The sequence below is a fragment of the Lonchura striata genome, chromosome 17, assembly GCF_050655825.1.
Source record: "Lonchura striata isolate lonStrDom1 chromosome 17, ASM5065582v1, whole genome shotgun sequence".
NCBI lineage: Eukaryota > Metazoa > Chordata > Aves > Passeriformes > Estrildidae > Lonchura > Lonchura striata.
Genome location: NC_140719.1, coordinates 10,916,500 through 10,934,616, shown reverse-complemented (window position 1 = coordinate 10,934,616; position 18,117 = coordinate 10,916,500). Strand labels below are relative to the sequence as shown.

Here is an 18,117-nt window from a genome sequence, read left to right as displayed (position 1 = left end):
TTCTCCATTCAGAGCTCAACAGCAAAAAAGCAATTTATTTTACATTTAGATATTTAATGGAGCAATTTCTCCTGACAAAAGATTTGTCATTCCCCCTCCTCCCCTCCCCTTTTCCAAACCCCATCCCGGAGGTATCGTTTGTTCCCAGCCATTGGCGTCTGGTGGCATCGAGAGTGTGGAGGAGTGGGGGAAGGAGTAGGGAGGGGAGTGCTGGGTGGTTGTTGTGGCACCCCTCCTTCCACCCATCCATCCATCCCTCCATCCCTGCCACAGCTGCCAGCATGGGGGAGCACCTGCAGAGCCATCCTGAGCTAGGCGGGACCGTGGGACGCCGGCAAGGCTTTTGTGCTGCTCCCACACATCCCTTTGCTCCGTGCCTCAGTTTCCCTGCGGGCAAACAAGCTCCTTCCCTCCTCCCTGGGACGGCACAATAGCAAACCTCGCCGTTATTATCGCGGGGGTGGGAAGCAGCATTACTCAGAGCCAGCATTGCTAATAACGCACTAAATATAGCTCTTCCCATCCCCGGGGCGCTCGGTGAACTCTGCCTGCTGAGCTCTCACCCTCTCCGGAGGGCTTGGTCAGGTTGGCATGGCTGTGTGGGCAGGGATGTTCCCCACGGGTGGATGATGCTCCTGCCTGGGGGTGCTCTCCTGGTGCTGGGCTCAGTGGCTGCGGAGCTGGCCCAGGGCCACGGGGGCAGCAGGCTGCGGCTCCGCGGCGGGCGGGCAGCGCGGGCCGGGCTCCCGCAGCCTCTCGGTGATGCTGGGCAGAGGCTGCTTCTCCCACTCGCCCTGCAAGAGAGGTCAAGGTCAGCACAAGATGCTCCTAGCTCTCTCAGCCCTTAAACTATTAGGCTAGCCCAGATACATGAGGCCTTGAGGGGAGGAACATCAGGAGATGGGCAAAGATTCAAAAGAGGTTCTATCCCCGATGTGGTTGTCCAGCTTCTTTATTCCATGAGATGAGGGGGAAAGAGAGAGAGAACAGGAAGGGTCACGGCCTTATCTAAGCTCTGGACAGGGAGGGCTTCTCTGGCTCTCCGCCATCAGAGCAGGAAGGAAGGACAACTCTTATCCCTGGAAATGGGGAAAAGCATATCCCAAGCACACTGGAACATGCATCGTGAGAGCACGGTGAGTGGAAATGCTTTGCCCTTCCCAAGAAGGTGTTGGAGGCTCGGTGTTTCTGTCTGCTTGGAGAAATAGCACAAGTGTCAACGTCTGATGTGGTTTTTAGCCCAAAGCAGGGTGTTTTCTCATGAGATATCACTAATTATTCCTACTGCAGAAGCACCTACACATCCCCTGAGCGGTGCAGACGTCTGAGGTGTTCCACAAATCCATCCCAGCTGGGGAGTTTCCACTCCAAAAATGTTACCTGCCAAGTCGGGTGGAGACAGCTCAACCCAGGGAGTCCCACAGGCCCACCATGCTCTGGAAAATGCTCCCTTAGCAGGTGCTGGCAGGAATTTCCAGCAGGGATGTGCCCGTGGAGCAGGAGGGATGCAGCAACCTGGCTGAGGTGCCATGGAAGGGCTGTCACAGCCATCAGGCCTCACGGTGACCACGACAAATGTACATCCATGGTGACACCTTGTCTTGGGAATGCTCCCTGCAAAGAGCAACCTGCCAGGGGCAGGCAGTGCCTGGGGCTGAGCCTGCTGAGCAGGATCTAACTGAGATGTGATGTTGGCCTGGCCTGGAGAGGTGGGCAGGGCTGGGAGGGCACGGGGGCACGGGGGGCTCAGCTCCAGGGTGGTGATGCCCTGGTTGGGCTGCCAGCTGCGCGTTCGTGCGGAAATGTCAGCGAGAGGCTGAGCCACAGCGTGAGCAGGAGGAGGGAGATCTGGAGAGGAGAGGTAGAGCCGTGAGTCATCAGCGAGATGAAAGTGGAATTTATGTTTTCAGATGGAATTTTTCCTGGTATGTCAAGCAAAATGGGCCAGAGCTGGCACCAGCACCGGGAAAACCCTGGGGAAAGATGGAGTGGGATGGAGGGAGCTTTCCAAAACTCATGGGGAGTGACCAGAGAGGGGACAGCTCTGCAGGGGAGCACCAGCTGGAGGAACAACTCCTTTCCTGTGCCCTTATGGCTTAGGGGAGCAGTTAAGCATCCTTAGGGTGCTCCTGCTCCAGGGCTGGACTCCATCCCTGAGCCCATCTGCTGCGGCGTCTGCCCTGCTGATACATCCCAGACCCTGAGCCTGCTTTTTGGAGAGATCAAAGGCATGTGGAGTGTCTTGATAGTTGTTGTTTCCAGTGCTTTCAAGTTGAAATCTGAGCAGAGTTTACTGTGAGCCCTTGTGGGTGCAGGGAAACTTGGGGACAGCACGGTCCCCGCTGCTGCTCACAAGTGTTACCTTGAGATTTGGCTCAGTAATTAACAGCACTCAGTTCCTTCCAGAAATCATCAGATTTGGGATCACTGAACTGCAAAAACATGAGCTTAATTAGAAGCTGGTGCTTTTCTCTTGGCAGAAACAGCATGGAATAAATGAGATGTCTCCAAGTGGGGCTCGCTCTGAAACACCAGCAGAGCAGAGGCTCCTTCACCCTCACTGTGATGCTCATGACCCACTTTGTGCCAACACTGGCTCTGCTCTGATTGAGGCCCTTCCTGACAGCCCCCAAACCTCTCTGAAGTCGAGGGAGTTGTCTGAATCATAAATTAAGAGGTTTCATTCATAATTCTGCTGCTGCACAAAACTTCTGCCCCACTTCTGTCCCTGCAACAAAGCTCTGCATGGCGGAGAGATGCCTGGTGTCCAATTCCAGGAAACTGGAAAGGTTTCTGCCCACTTCAGAGTGAAACTTTGCTAAAGGGAATATAGAGTGGCAGAAAGCTGATGGTCATCCCTGCAATCAGCTCAGCACTCTCCTGTGCTGCAGTGGATAGCACTGGATCCAGGCACAAGATGTCATCCAAATTTATTACACTGAAAAATGGCGTTGGAAGCTGATGCCAGCAGTGCTTTTAAATCACCACCATCATCGTCATGTTCCTCATCTCTTGGCCTGGTTTCATTTAAAAACCCTCCCAGTCCTTTATCCTTCACGTTTTGCTGGATCACCACATTTGGAAGCTGCACAGATGCTGTGTGTAATGAGCTCGCTCTGCTGGGACCTGGGGTGATTTGCCAAAATCCTAAAAACCACCTCACGTTTCTCCTTGGATCTGGCCCTACTTTAACAGTCAGCAAAAGCAGCCTCCAAATCACTTTATGCAAATGCATCTCCTAATTGGATCTGGCTGGGAGCATCCACGGTGGCCTCCTGATATATTGTCTGAGCACAGGGCTGGGCTGGGCTCCTGCTGATGCCAGGGATTTCCAGGCAGCTCCAGCCCCCTGAGCTGCTGGGTTTGGATTTGTCCTGAGCACCACAGACTCAACCTCACATCTGGGAATTCTGCAGGGAAGCTTTGGGAATGAGGCTGTGCTTACCGGGAACCGGACAGCGGAGGATTTGTTGCAGTGCATGGAGATGGGAGCAAAGCCGTAGAGGGATTTCAGCACATCCCTGTTGAACGTGTTCCAGGGGATGGAGTAAAACTGCTGTGGGACAGACACCTGTGGGCACATGCAGATCTCCTCGTCGTTAAACCTGGGCAGGAGAAAGGCCAGGCTGAAGCACAGCAGTGCTGTGCCCTTCCAGAGCTGGACGTGACCAACTCCTCCCTGCCTGAACCTGGAATGGCTCTGAGGGCAGCACTGGGCACAGGGACAGCCTGGAGCTGCCAGAACCTGCAGGACAGAATTTGGGACCAGCCTGTGGGTAGGACCACCCTGTGCAAGGTCAGCATCTCCCCTCTCCTCATGGGTGGATGGGCTGCAGCCTCCTCCCCTGGCGTGCATCCTTGGAGTCTGCCTCGGGTTGTAAGGAATATTTTGCATTTATGAACTCACCCACACACTGACTCTTGCTGAGAAGTCCCTCCCTTCCTTCCTTCCTTGTGTGACCAGCAGGAGCAGGGAGGTTTTTCTTCCCTGTTCTCGGTGCTGGTGAGACCACATCCTGAGTGCTGTGTCCAGTTCTGGCCCCTCAGTTTGGGAAGGACATTGAGATGCTTGAACATGTCCAGAGGAGGGCAACAAGGCTGGTGAGGGGCTTGGAACACAAGCCCTGTGATAAACATTTGAAGGAATTTGGGGTTGTTCAGCCTGGAGAAGAGGAGGCTCAGAGGAGGCCTTATTGCTCTCTACAGCTCCTGAAGGGAGGTTGCAGACAGGTGGGGTCAGGCTCTCCCACCGGGCAGCACTGACAGAACAAGGGGATACAGCCTCAGCTATATCAGGGAAGGTTTAGGTTGGATATTAGGAAAAAATTTTCACTGAAAGAAAAATAAAATACTGGAATTGTCTTCCCAGGGAGGTGGTAGAATCACCATCTCTGGATATGTTAAAAAAAAGACTGGACATGGCACATGGTGCTATAGCCTGGTTGTGGTGTCAGGGCATGGGTTGGACTTGATGATCTTAGAGGCCTCTTCCAACCTCATTATCCTGTGATTCTTGATTCCTGGTGGTTCTCACTACACAGTCATCCTCAAAGCCCTGGGTTTGGCTGCTGTACCTGGGTCCCTGTGCCCCCAGCCCCGCTGTGCTTTACCTGTTGACGAGGTTGAAGTAGCGGTGCAGGTAGCCCGGATCCACAGCGCTTTTGCACAGCTCCAGCTGGGTCTGGGGGTAGTAGTGCACGTAGTTCACACACATCTCTTCCAGGATGCCAAACCCTCCCTGTGGCACAGGCAGGAGGGTGATGGAAGCAGGGTCTGGCTGTGCCCTGCTGGGGCTGCACAGGGGCAGGGCGGGCAGGGGGGCACAGAGCTCACACCTCTGGGTGCACACTCACATGGATCTATAGCTAAAATCCCTGTCAAAATCTGTATATGAATCTCTAGATAGATAAAGATAGAGATAGAGATAGATGGAGATTAAAGACAGAGATAGAGATAGATGGAGATAGGTATTCACACCCCTTCAGGTGCATGGCATGGGCAGCTCTCTGCTTGTCTGCCCTCTGTGCAAGGACAGACTTCCAGACCGTGTAGTTTACATTAAAATGCAGATTTCCTATAATCCCTCTGCTATATTTAGCCTTGTCCCTGTTGATGGTACCTCTGACAGGCTCTTTTATATTTTTTTCCCACTGCCTATGTAAGGAAATAACATGCACTGTCAAAAAAATGCCACTTCTCTTTAATTACAATTAATCCCTGGTGGAACAGTTTGTGATGGGAATTAGAGTGACACATGCTACTTCACAATTAGCACCTTCACATCCCCGCTGCAGGCAGCAGAGCCTTGTGAGTTCCCTTCTCCCCACCCTGCCTTTGCTTCTGGCTGTGATTCAGCCTGGCTCCATGCAGGTGCCCACTCTGGGGGTGCCCCCAGCCCACCCTGGGTTGCCCCCAAAGGCAGGGGAGCTGCCCCTGCACTCACCACGGTGGCTCTGCTCCGATCCTCCGTGTTGTATGTGCAGGTGGTGATGAGTTCATCGCCCTGGGGGCATCAAACAGGAAAATTTAGGGACCAGGGAGTGTTCCACATAGAAATCTCTGCTGCTCCCCATACCAGGAGCCTGCAACCCCTCAGGAATCCTTGCTAAAACTGCATCCCCTGCAGAGATTCCCCAGGGCTGCATCCCAGGGATGGTGTTTCCCATTTGCCTCGCTTTTTTAAGAATTTCCGCAGGGTTGAAAACACCTTAAAATTGCACTTAGGCAAGAGTTAGAAGTGCCAAAACAGGAGCTGAATTGGTGGCACGACAGCCTCCCTGCCACAGTCAGTGCTGAGGAGCACGGGGACAGCCCTGGGCATGGTTCCAGGGGGTGCTGGGTGCTTTGAGCAGCCTCGTGGGGCACAGCAGCCCCAGGAGCTGCCCCCAGCTTTGCAGTCAGTCCCTTCCCCATCTGAACAACCCTGGGGCCGGTTCCATCCTATTTTCTCACCCACTCCCACTCTGATGCCGAATCTCTTCCTCTCCTTGCATCAAGCAAGGCCAGAGGGCAGCACCATGGTGCATCCTCACCCCCTGAGGAGCCTCCCTCTGCCAGACGAAGCCCGGCTAAATTAGGAGCCTCATTTATCTCCTGGCTGCCCACACACCAATTCTGTGCCGTGTGAGAGGGGGCCTGGCTGTCCCCAGAGTATCTGCGTGGAGATGGCATTTATGACCCAGGGATGCTCTCTCCAGCCCCGCTGGGAGTCCCCAGATGGAACGGGGTGGTGGAAGGAAGCAGGGGACTCGGGGCCACAGGATCAGGATGTGCTGTTTGGAACATTTTTTTGGGGGGGCAACTCACCGGAAAAACTGCGACCACCTCCTTCAGCATGCGGATCTCCTGGGAGGGGAGGGAAGGGGACACGTCAGAGCAGTGCCACAGTGGCACTGTGCCCAGGGGTGACAGCCAGCTGTGCCCCCTGCAGCCCCTGTACCTGGAAGTGAGGGCTGTAGTGGCCATCAGCGTTCACAACCTGCCTCTCCCTCCCGTCCCGGGACAGCACCGTCACCACTTTCCTCCCTGCCAGGTGTGTGTGGAGCTGGGAGGCGAAGATGCGGATGCCAGCAGCGGGCAGAGCCTGGGGGAGAAAGGAAAGAAGGAAGGAAGGAGAGCTGGAGCCCACATGGGAGCCCTCTCCCCTCCCTCACATCCTGGCTGTGTGCTGGGAACTCGCTGTCCCTGTTCTGGCTCTCACACGGGGTTTTGGGGATCGCTGTACCCCTGGAAAAGCATCTCAGGAGCTGCTGGCAGGGGGACAAACCCTCACAAACCCTCACTGCTGCCAGCCCAACACATCTCAGAAGCTCCTTCCAGGGGGACAAACCCTCAGAAACCCTCACTGCTGCCAGACCAGGACATCTCAGTGAGCTCCTTGCAGAGGGACAAACCCTCACAAACCCTCACTGCTGCCAGCCCAACACATCTCAGGAGCTCCTTGCAGGGGGACAAACCCTCACAAACCCTCACTGCTGCCAGCCCAACACATCTCAGGAGCTCCTTGCAGGGGGACAAACCCTCACTGCTGCCAGCCCAAGGCTCCAGGGCAGCAGGAGCAGCTGAGGCAGATCCTGCTTCCTTCCCTTCCCTCGTTAGTGGTGGCACAAATGATTCCTCGTGGGTAGGCCCTACAAAAACACCAAAACTCCCCTGAGACAGCAAGGTGGGCCCTTTGGAACCAGCTTTGAGGGAGCTCTTGGCAAGCTCCCCCAGAGCAGGAGCCAATTTTCCCAGCCCTGTGAGGGAAAGCACCACTGGGCCACGGCCAGCTCGGCAGTGAGATTTTTGGGAATGGTACCCCGGGGAGCTGGAGCAGATGGCTCCCCAGGAGAGCTGCTTCCAGGAGGATCCAGCACATCCCAACCAGCTGCTCTCTGTTTATTGTACACAGCAGATTTTTCTTTCCAGCTCTACCTCATGAGTGTGAGTTTAAAACTTCAAATTGGCAGCCTGGAGGTTGGTGCTGCCTGGAGCCGGGGAAAAGCCACGGAAAACCTTTCTCCTCTGAGGTGCAGCCGGGCCGGAGGGGACAGCACTCACCAGCTGGGTGCATTTATCAGTGCAATATCCTGTGAGGACGAAGCTGTCCTCTCCAGGGGGAATGGCCATCACTGGGGTGTAGACCAAGCCCAGCTCCATGATTCCGGCGTCGTAGGGACGAAGGGTGGCCGTGTAGTACAGCCGGATCCCCGAGGAGTCACGGCGACCTGGCGGGCCAGGGGACAGGGACAAGTCACTGCAGGGACAAGGTCAAAAGGTGAAAAACAAGGACAGGTGAAAAACAATGTTGGGCTGGCGTGGGGAGCCTCTCGCTCCCAGCTTCCTTCCTCTGTTTGGAATTGGTTTAAATCCTACAGATTTTCGTGCAAGTCTTCACTGAGTGGCCCCAGCTACACCTGGTTCCCTGGCACTGACCTGAGGTTGAATTGTCCCAGGACAGCAGGGTAAGGGGTGCCTTTGGAGAGCCCAGAGCAGAAGGACAGAGCGTGGGGTGCTTTGGAGGACTCCCTCAGGAATGTGGCTCACTGCAACTTCTTCAATCCCAAAATCCCAAAAGGTCACGCAGGCAAAGGGCAAGAGCAGGGTCCATAGGCCGGGAGGGGTTCAGGCCAGCTCTGAGCTCCCTGTCTCCAGGCTGGAGCCCACCCAGGGATAAGAATAACGGGGGAGACACTATTGGTTAACACGCAAAAGCAGATGAATGATGGAAGATGTGAACTCTGTATTTATAGCCGTGTTTCTTCTCGAGTTGCCGAATGTGCTATGATTGATCCACAGTACATATGCTCTGGCCTCCTAAAAATATCCTTGGGTAGTCAAGAAGCTGCTTGTTTTTATGTTAATGAAGAAACTGGGTTGTTTGGAATCCTTTTTTTTCCCCAATGTGTCTCCTGACAATGTTATCGAAGCAGGAGAACAGGAATCAACATCCACATCCCCCCTCCCCAGGCAGCCTGGTCTCTCTGGTGACTTGGCACTGCTGTCACTCTTGCTCTGAGCTCAGACCCAGCCCCACTGAATCTATAATCAACACAACCAGCTGATAGAGCTGATGAAGCCACTCCCCACCACCTTGTGTGGAAACTGGGGGCACTCCTGAGACAGCCCAGCTGGATCCTGGTGCTGCCCTGGATGGCATCCTTGCAGGAACTCTGTGAGGGCAATTTTCTGCCTGCAGGCTCCTTTCCCAAGCATCCCTCCCCACCTCTTGGCATGCACTTCAGTGAGGATGACTTTGCTGAGAGCAGAAAAGCAGCAGCATGGTGGGGATTGAATGGATTCTTCCTGCAGGGACAGATCTGGACCATCAGCTCTCCACAAGGTTGGGAGCAGGGCCATGATTGAGGCCAGAGACCTCCCCAGAAGGTGGCAATCCTTCCCTGGAATTCCCCCAGCTCTCCTGTGTGGTCTGGCAGGTAAAGCGACGGGCAGCCCCTCACCTGTGAACACCAGGGGATTGTGGTAATGGATCTCCAGACGCAAATATCTGGAGGAGCCTGGGCCACCAAAGGCAAGGCCGGCTTCTTCAGGGTAATAGAAAGCCTGGAAGCAGAAGGGAGGGTGTTAGGGGAGCAGTGGGGTGGCTTTCCTGGGAACAAGGCTGGGAAGCCTAAGGGAATGTGTGGGTGCAATCCTGACCCACACCATGGGCTGAGGGACATGACTTGTGCCCGTGGTCGTGCTTGGAGAGCTGCCCTTGCTTCCAAAAGCCTCTCTCACTCCACGTGCACAACACTTGAATTGTGTCATAGAATCATAAAATACCCTGAGTTGGAAGGGACCCACAAGGATCATCAAAATCCAGGAGAGGACAGCCCCAGGAATCCCTGAGTTGGAAGGGACCCACAAGGATCATCAAAATCCAGGAGAGGACAGCCCCAGGAATCCCTGAGTTGGAAGGGACCCACAAAAGGATCATCAAAATCCAGGACAGGAGAGCCCCAGGAATCCCTGAGGTGGAAAGGACCAACAAAAGGATCATCAAAATCCAGCTCCCAGCCCTGCACAGGACAGCCCCAGGAATTCCTGAGTTGGAAAAGATCATCAAAATCCAACTCTTGGCTCTGCACAGGACAGCCCCAGGAATTCCTGAGTTGGAAAGGACCCACAAAAGGATCATCAAAATCCAGGACAGGACAGCCCCAGGAATCCTTGAGCTGGAAGGCACCAATTAAAGGTTCATCAAAATCCAGCTCTTGGCCCTGCACAGGACAGTCCCAGGAATCCCACAAGTGCCTGAGAGTGTTGTCCAAAACCTCTTGACCTCCCTCAGTCTTGGGGCCGTGACCATTCCCTGGGGAGCTGTTCCAGCATCCCACCCCACTGATTTATGGCACCAAAGAGGAGGAGAGCTGGGGGGAAGTAGGAAATGCCAGGAACCCCAGCAGAGAACAGGGTGAGGGCAGCCCCAGGGTGGCACGGGGAAGGTTTGGGAGGCCGTTGTCGCCCAGGGGGACGTGTCCCCTGTCACACCCACCTGTGCCCCCATGGCCCAGGCTGCCAGCACGTGCCTGCAGTAGTTGAGTCTCTCTGGCTTCATCTTGGAGTCGCAGGGCCCGTTGTAGAGGGGGAAGCTGTCGAAGTGGGCTGCACACTGGAAAACCTCCATGTGGTGCACAAGAGCCTCGTTGCCCGCCGTGACCACTGGCTCGTACTGCAAGGCAGGACCAAGGAGGAGAGGACACACTGAGAGCCCATCCTTTGGCTCTGCAGGCTCCCTGAGGAGCCAGGGCAGGAACGTCTGTGAGCTGGTCCCAGTTTCTGCCACAGGATGGGGAGGGAAGGTTGCTCAGGGCATGAGGCACCAAGGGCCAAGAGCTTTCACCCCACATTTTGCTGATGGCAGAGTACTTCGCAGGGGAAACAATATGTTAGTAGTGCCCCAGGAGCATTTAGGTCAGTTGTGGAAATATTAAATTTCTTGGCTGGCTTGGGAACCAACCCAGAGCCCACCTGAACCCACAGAGAACCAGCTCATCCTTTCCGCAGCAAGAGACAGGGATCAGCAGAAGATCTTGGTCTGTTTTATAACTGAATCCCTTACAGGGGTAAAGGTGGCCCTGGGGATGTTGTATTTTCCTACAGAGAGTCCTGGCTGTGTTGTTGTTGCAGCTCTGCCTGCAGCCCTTGGGTTTTGTTTCTGTCCAGCAGCTGCTTGAGGCACGGGGAGGGGGATTTGGGGTAGAGAGAGTGACTCAAGCCTGAGGAACATCTCTGGCTAAAAATGCCAGCTGTAGAACTGATCTGCAGCAGCGGGAAGGTATCAGGAGTTACACACTTCTTACTTACACACAGATGATTCACTTCACACCATCTGTCAGGGAGAAAATCCTCCTTCTGAGCCTTCCTTTGCAGCGCCGTCTGTCCCCTCGAAATCACCCAGCGCTTGCTGCAGCTCGAGTGTCTGAAGGTTTTCCTCGTCCCCGCGGTGTGGTTTTGACTCTGGACGTGCCAGGTCACCTCCTGAGTCACCCCCACACCTGCTGGGTGCTCTCCCATCCCCTCCTTGGGGCTGCCAGCAGGTTTCTGCCTCTCCTTTGCAGGAGATGGCCCAAGCAACACGTCTGGCAATGCCCACAAGCTCCATTTACGTCTGTAACTCTCTTTTTTCAGACTATGCCTCATCTTTTAGATGCCAGTTCCCATCCTGGCTGGCTCTGCCCTGCTCCCATCAGTGCTTTCCTTTGTTTCCTGTGGTTTTATGCTCCTCATGGCTCTCTGTGAGCCAAAATCCTGCTGTGGGTCTGTTCCTTCTGCAGGGAGTCAGCTCTGAGCCTGCCCTGGAACCTGCTGGATGTGCCAGGTGGGAACACATTACCTGGTTCCCCTCCTGCTGAGACACTCTAGGAGACAAGAGGATGCTACTGACTGGTGGGGTGGACCTGGATGGAGTTTTGGGACCACATTTGGATGCCAGGGTCGGAAAGGTTCCCTGTGACGTGGAATTTTCAGGATGTGAACACAATTACTGACCCACCCTGGGGAAAGCAGCCCTCTTCTCCTGCCCCTTACCATGATAATGTGGTGTTTGGGGAAGCCCTCCGGGAGTTCTGTCATGTAACACCAGTAGGTCGTCTCCTGGCTGGGAATGACAACATCTGGGGCTGTTATCTCCATGGTCTTCATGTCTCTGGGCAGCTGAGGGATGCTGATGTTGGGTTTCAGCAGCTGCACCCTCTGCAGCCCCCCGTGGAGGGCAGAGATGTTGATGGCCTGCAGGGAACGCACCGGTTTCTCCAGGATGCCGTAGATCAGGTGCACGGTGCCATCCTGAAGCCAGAGCAGAATAGATCTGTGGGTTTTTCATGCACAGCAGGAGCTGCACAGGCCATTAGCACCAGCACTGGTGGTGTGAACCCAGAAATGGGTCTTGTGATCCCACCCTGACTGCACCAGCAGCTCTGTCTGCTGTGCTGTCCCAGGAAAGCTCTACATCCCAGGGTATTTCTCTGGCTGATGTGGTCACTGGGGGTTCCCTAGCAGGTTCCCCATCAATTCCAAAAGGGTGACACTTCCTCTTTGCTCCTTCCAAGCCCCTCATGAGCTCCAGGCTGGGACAAACCCATCAGTGCAGGGCTCATCCTCCCCTGCAGCCAGGGGGGTAACAGCAGGAACAAAACTTCTCCCTGAAGTCCTCCCTTTTCTTCCAGCTTCTTTTCAGGGGGAAGGTACCACAAGAAGCTCTGCTGAAAGCCTACTGCAAACAAGAATGCTGGGAGCTCTGGACAGGAGATAAGGGAAGGAGGAAAAAGAGAACAAGCTTTTCCTGAAGGATCAGAGAATAAAGACCAGCAAGTGTTTTCGTGGCTCACACACACAGATTGTTCCCTCCAGGGCTCTCAGTGTTTTGGCAGACGACAGACACTTCTCACCACAAGAGAAGCTTTTGAGCACCAGCAGCAAAAGCTCGAGGACACTCTGTGCCCACGTTGGCTCTAAAATATCCTGCCCACAAAGGCTTTCATGTGAGATGAGCCTTGCACTGATTCCAGGGCCTGTAGCTGAGCTCCTGAGCTGTCTGACATCCCCCACTGGGAAGGTTTACCCCAAATCCCAGCTCAGAGAGGAGTGGTGGATGCAGAGCCAGGGAGACGTCACCGAGCCACCCAGGAGCACGGAGCAGCACCTCTATTTGCTTGTCCCAGCTCCTGTCACCACCCTCCTGTTTGCCTCCTGTTGATACACCAACCCCTCTTCGTGACACTCCCAACAGTTGGCTGCAGGCTGTCAAGCAGAGTGATGCAGGAAGGATTTATATAGACCCAATGCATGTTCAACAGGAGCTGATGATGCAAACGAGCTAAAAGCTACACTTTGAGAGAGCTTTTGAAGGGCTTGTGAATAGATGGTGCCAAACATTACTCATGGGCCAGGGCTGACATCTGTAGCTCACTTCCTCTCTGCCTCACACTGCACCAACACCTGATGCTGTGCCCAGCCCTGCAGGATGGGGCTGGGGGGGCCATGCCATACCTCTATCAGGTAGTCCTTGGGGTCACAGGTGCTGAAGGCTCTTCTGAAGAGGAGGTAGAGCCCCTCAGGAGCCCTGCGAGCCCCGAGGAGCTGGTAGTCCTGCTGGGAATCCATGTGGAGCTGCCCCTTGGAGTCGCTCCAGGCATCCTGTGAGAGAGAGAGAGAGAGAGAGGGAGAGAGAGAGGGAGAGAGGGAGCAGCCTGCTCAGCCAGGAGGTACCTCCAGATGTAGCACAGGTCCTCCTTTGTTGGAATCTGTGCTATTGATGATTCTGAAATTGCAAAAAGTCTCTGTCTGTCAGCCCCGCTGCCAAAGCAGAAGCCATAATTGGTCTGTGCTGGTTCCAAGATTGTTTATTCTGTTTATCTCTCACATGTTCTGCTGCCCTGCCCAGCTCTGTCCTGCAGGGCAGCGTGTGGGGCTCTGCCCTCAGTGGGATGTGACAAACATTAAATACCAGAAACTCCCTGGGCTGGATTTACAAGAACGTGCCAATATCTGTCACCTACATTGGACAGTGTGTCCCCAGCCTGAACCAACAGAAAAATGCCAACACCACAGTGGGACATGGAGGGCATGAAGAAGGAGAAAAAGGACAAGGCACACCCAATTTCCTCCATCTTGTCCCCTTTGGACCCCTTATCTAGAATCCTAAAATTTTACTTTTGCACCTGTGCCACACTTAATTATTACTTCTATCAAACACTCAGAGCTGGTAATTCATGCTGTAAGATTGAAAACTCTTTTCCATGGCCAGAGATCACAAACAGTGTCTCTGGGGGCTCTGTCCAGGGGGGTTCCTGACCCCTGCCAGGGCAGCCAGAGGGAAGCCCTGGATTCCTACACTCCTTCTGTGCACCCTCAGCATCCCAGAGCTGCAGGATGCCTGTGCTTCGCTTCATGCCCACCTCCAGCATCCCTGGACAGATCCATGCTGGAATGGCCTCTGCTGCAGAATCCCTGGCGCTCACACAGCCCTGGGAAACACCTGACCCAGCACTAACAGTCTGCAGAGAGACCTTTACAAGCTGAGATGTGAGTGGGGAAAGGTTGGGAAGGGAGGGAGGAAAGCCCCAGGGACATGTGAAGGTGTTGGGTTGGTCTGTGCTGTATTTTGGGTGTGTTTGTCTTGGGGGGACACTGTGGAAGGGGGTGCTGGGCTCTCCAAAATTCTTGGCACAAACCAGCCTCCCTCAATTTAAGATCAGACCCTTGCTGGGCTGTAATGTCAGCCCTAGAAATTGCTGCCCTTGTGCAAAATCCTTAATTTTTTTGTGGTCAGATTGTTCTGGCAGCCCAGCATGGCCTCCCAAAAACTGGTGACAAAAAGGATGGTGACAAAGCCACCCCAAGAAGCAAAGCAGCGGGGTATTCCTGTGCCTCAGGGTTTGAAGGTTTGGAGTATAAAATCCTGCGATAATTTGAATTTGATCAGGGTTGTTTCTCTGATCTTTTGTTTCTCCCATGGGTCTCCTGTTTACTCAGAAAAGACACCCAGGAAGTGGCTGGCTGTACGCACACAAGTGGCACTTATCTTGGGAGGAAAAACCAGAAGAAAAAGGATAAAGCAACTTGGCATCATTTCAGCCAGAGCTATAGAGTCATATTTCCAGAACATATTGTCCTTAGAGGGGGAGAGGGAAATCAGCTCCATGGAGCTCTCATGACATTTGTTTCCGTAGGAATAAGGAGCGCAAGTTAATCTCATAGTACATGGGGGGCTGAACAAATGTGGATCTTTTTAACAGCCGACACACTTATGCAGAGGAAAAGCTGCTGGGAGAGAGAAAAGCAGGGCTGGAGAGATTTATAGAGATCCTTGCAGGATGCTGCTCAGCACCGAGTGAAAGAAAAAACCCGAGCGCTGCCGCGTGTTTCTGTTTGTCTTTGGGTGAGCGCAGGAAGGCAGATTAGAAATGTTCCTTTATGTTTTCTTAACGTGATGCTGTGAAATCCTGGAGCATTTGGCCCACCACAGCCCCTGAAAGGCTGGTAATTAGCAGGAAAACAGCGCAGATAATAAACCCTTCTTTTCATGCTTTCATTACACTGCGGATCACATTGCGGCTGATTGCGAAAGAATGTGTTTTATGGTTAATTTGAAGTAAGCAGAGAGGTAAAATTTAACTTACTGGAAAGCGTCACACGGGCAAAAATGGGAATTGGTTTCTGCAGGCAAGCACAATCACAATCAGCCTGATGTGGTGGGCTGGGGCATAGGGCTGGAGAGCCCAGGGCTGGGAAAAGCACCCAGACAGGAACCCACCAAACAGACAGTGGCAGGAAGGACGGAGTTTGCAGCAGCAACAGCAAACAACACAGCTGGAAATCAGTTTTCCCAAATACATTTGCACCTTTAATTTCTGACAGCACCCCAGGCTGCCCTGTTATCCCGTTGATCCCTCTGGATGCAACTCTCAGCCGGGTTCTTCCTGCTGGCAGGAGCAGCCCCTCTGCCTGGTGACTTCTGCCCTGTCTCAGAGCCATTAATGGGAGATGTGGTTAATTTTTAATGTGGTGGCAGCAGCCGACGAGTGAAGCAGGATGTTGATGCATCCTCTGTGTGTGTGTGTGTCTTTGCAGCTAAACACAGCAGAGACACCCAGCTCCTGGCTCCCTCAAGCCTTGCTGATGTGCTGCTGTGGTTATTCTTTTCTTTTTTTTTTTTGGGTTAATCCCCAAACGCCAAACCCACCGTGTGCATCTTGGTGGGGTAGAAACCACCAAGACCTTCTGCACCCTGAGTGGTGGGGCAAACCACCAGCACTCGGAGAGCTGCATTCACGGGGAGGGAACCCCAAAAACATCCATGCAATGTGACAGGTGACTCACCCCAAAGTAGGAGTTGTGCCCGTCGCTCCAGAGCACGGCCAGGTCCGCGTTCTCAAACTCGCCCCTGTCCGACATCCCGAAGAGGAGCCCAAACTGCAGCTCCCGGACGAGGAGCTGGAAATGCACGGCTTGCTCGGGGTAGCTGACGTTCCACGAGAGCTCCAGCAGCCCCTGGGGATCCAGGGGCACCTTGTAGGGGAAATCGCTCTGGCGGGGCGCCGAGCCCTGCAGGGCCACCACCAGGATGACCAGGAACGCTGCCACCATGGTGAAGTACATGGATGCCACCTCCCGCAGCTTGAGGCTGGGGCAGGAGCAGGGCTTTCTCCTGGAGCTCTGCATCCTGCCAGGATGGCACCCGGCACCTGGCCGTGCCCATTTATGTGCTGGCCCTCCTGGGCAAGCCGGGTAAGCGACACTCTTTAATTGCATTTACTTGTTGGGAAATTGGGCTGGTGTATTGACCCCCCGTCAGCTCCTGGCCAAACACTTGTCATCTGCTGTCTGCCCTTAATTGGCTCTAATTGCACATGGACATTATCAATAGCAATTGGGTTTGACTGGGCTGATGCGATTGGCTCTTAAATCTTCTTTAGTGGCTGGGAAGGGCTGTTTGCTCTCAGGCTGAGCCCTGGTGGACATGCTCTGCACTGCTGGTGGTGCCTTTGTCCCGGGTATCCACGTAACCGAGCCTGGGATCACCCCAAAGGTGGCCAGACATGAGAGCAAAGGACCCTGAGCCTTGCCTGAGCTCCCAGGCATTAAGTAATACTGACAGGGTTTGAAATATTTTCCCTGCAAAGCTCAATGCCAGAGAAAATGCTGATTTCCTCAAAAAAAGCAATAAAAGAGATGTCTCCTCTCCCCTCTCCTCTCGTTTTTGGCCTTTGTGGGATTTAATTCTGGCCATTTCAAACTCAGCAAAGCCCAGCTCCTCTCCCACCCTGCTTTGTACCCATTGAAGCCCCCACCTGCCTAGACCATTGGATATATTCAATATTTATTATTTCTTTGTAGCAGCTGAGACCTTGGTTCCAGTTTAAAGACACCTTTAGTCTCCCCCACCCCCCGTCCCGCTTCCCATTTGTTTAAAATCTGATGGATTCTCTTTCAGTTATTAACTTCCCCACGTTAATTGGAATTATAACGAACTGCCTGGAGCTCTTTGATGTGCATACACATGCACAGAGGATGGTTTAGCCTGTTTATTGTTGTTTATTAATGCCACCTCGGGTCCCCTCCGTGCTCAGCTTTCTCTCCTGGTCCTTGCAGCAATGTCCCGGGGGCACACCCGCCTCCCCCAGCCCTGTGCAAGAGAGGAAATGGATTCAGCTCGGCGTTTCCATGAGTCATCAATGGCAGCATCTCCACCTTAAACCCGAGGAGCTTTTGCTGTCCTAAGACACCACCATTACTCAGGGATGCGTCAATTGATCTCTCTCCTTGCCGGTGACCTGCTGCTCGCAGGGTTTGCTCTCTCGTTCAGCCCCAGTGTCAGCGGTCAGGAGCACACAGAATCACAGAATATGATTATCTGCAGGTGATTTTATTGAGAGCTCTGGGAATCAGGGGTGCAGACCCAAATCTGACTCCGACACGGCTTTCGAGCTGAACGTATTTTATATTCTATCCTTATATAACTCACATATTAATTATTAAATTTATATTGTTATATTGTCTTCATTGACATGAGTTTCTCATGATCTTTCTTAGGCCCCTGACCACAGTTTCTCATTATTATTCTTATGATTAAACAGTAATTATATTTAATTCCTAAACAATCATCACATCTAACAATATCAGTTATCATGTACTAGCTACACAGGTGCAGTTCTAGCAAGGTACAAGGTCTTCATGTACCCCGGGTATTTTTTTTTCTTTTCAGGACCTACTAAGCTTAATTTTCCTTTTAAGCCTAAATGCCCATGATTTTAAAACCCTTTTACTATCACCACCAGGCAAAAGGCCAAGGCACAGGGATGGATGGAGAGCTGATTTCTGCCAGAGGAGCTCCCTCAGCCCCATCCCTCCCCCAGAGACTCCAGTGCACAGCCCAGTCCCACACCAGCCCTCCCACTGCTGCTTAAAAGCCTCAAAAGCACGTCTGGATAGCAGGAGGTGGCTGGAGCTGCCTGGGAATGCTCCCAGCATGGCATCTCCGGGGTTCTGTTCATGGAGCTGCTCCTGGATCTGCACCTCACCCCGTCCACAGCTCTCTTCACCTTCCTGAAGGAGGATGCAGCATTTTCCCCTTTCCCTGAGGCTCCTGGGCTCATTCCTGGCCACACTGAAGGCATCAGATGATGTCCC

General features: G+C 53.6%; 1 protein-coding gene across 2 annotated transcripts; it reads right to left on the bottom strand.

The window, feature by feature from the left end:
* Window positions 1-33: 33 nt before the first annotated feature.
* On the bottom strand, window positions 34-16,330 carry DBH (dopamine beta-hydroxylase). 2 transcript variants are annotated; one of them, XM_021543793.4, is made up of 12 exons: window positions 15,808-16,327; window positions 12,976-13,122; window positions 11,515-11,772; window positions 9,980-10,156; window positions 8,943-9,045; window positions 7,543-7,709; window positions 6,440-6,583; window positions 6,307-6,345; window positions 5,444-5,503; window positions 4,611-4,738; window positions 3,446-3,605; window positions 34-794 (listed from the first exon to the last, which is right to left on the bottom strand). In XM_021543793.4, exons 1-12 carry the CDS (start codon window positions 16,237-16,239, stop codon window positions 666-668), a joined length of 1,944 nt encoding a protein of 647 aa, XP_021399468.3. In that variant the 5' UTR covers window positions 16,240-16,327; the 3' UTR covers window positions 34-665. The 2 variants fall into 2 exon arrangements, with proteins under 2 accessions (XP_021399468.3, XP_085450326.1); XM_085594200.1 differs by lacking the exon at window positions 34-794 and having other exon boundaries at window positions 3,091-3,605; window positions 15,808-16,330.
* Between the last annotated feature and the right edge of the window lie 1,787 nt (window positions 16,331-18,117).

Excerpts from the sequence above, each read along its gene's own strand:
- DBH (XM_085594200.1), bottom strand. The coding sequence starts at position 16,239 with ATGCAATTAAAGAGTGTCGCTTACCCGGCTTGCCCAGGAGGGCCAGCA. Across the intron at positions 7,710-8,942 it reads CAATCCCCTGGTGTTCACAG|GTCGCCGTGACTCCTCGGGG; the intron begins GTGAGGGGCTGC and ends CTGGCCCGCCAG. Across the intron at positions 6,346-6,439 it reads ACTACAGCCCTCACTTCCAG|GAGATCCGCATGCTGAAGGA; the intron begins GTACAGGGGCTG and ends CTCCCCTCCCAG.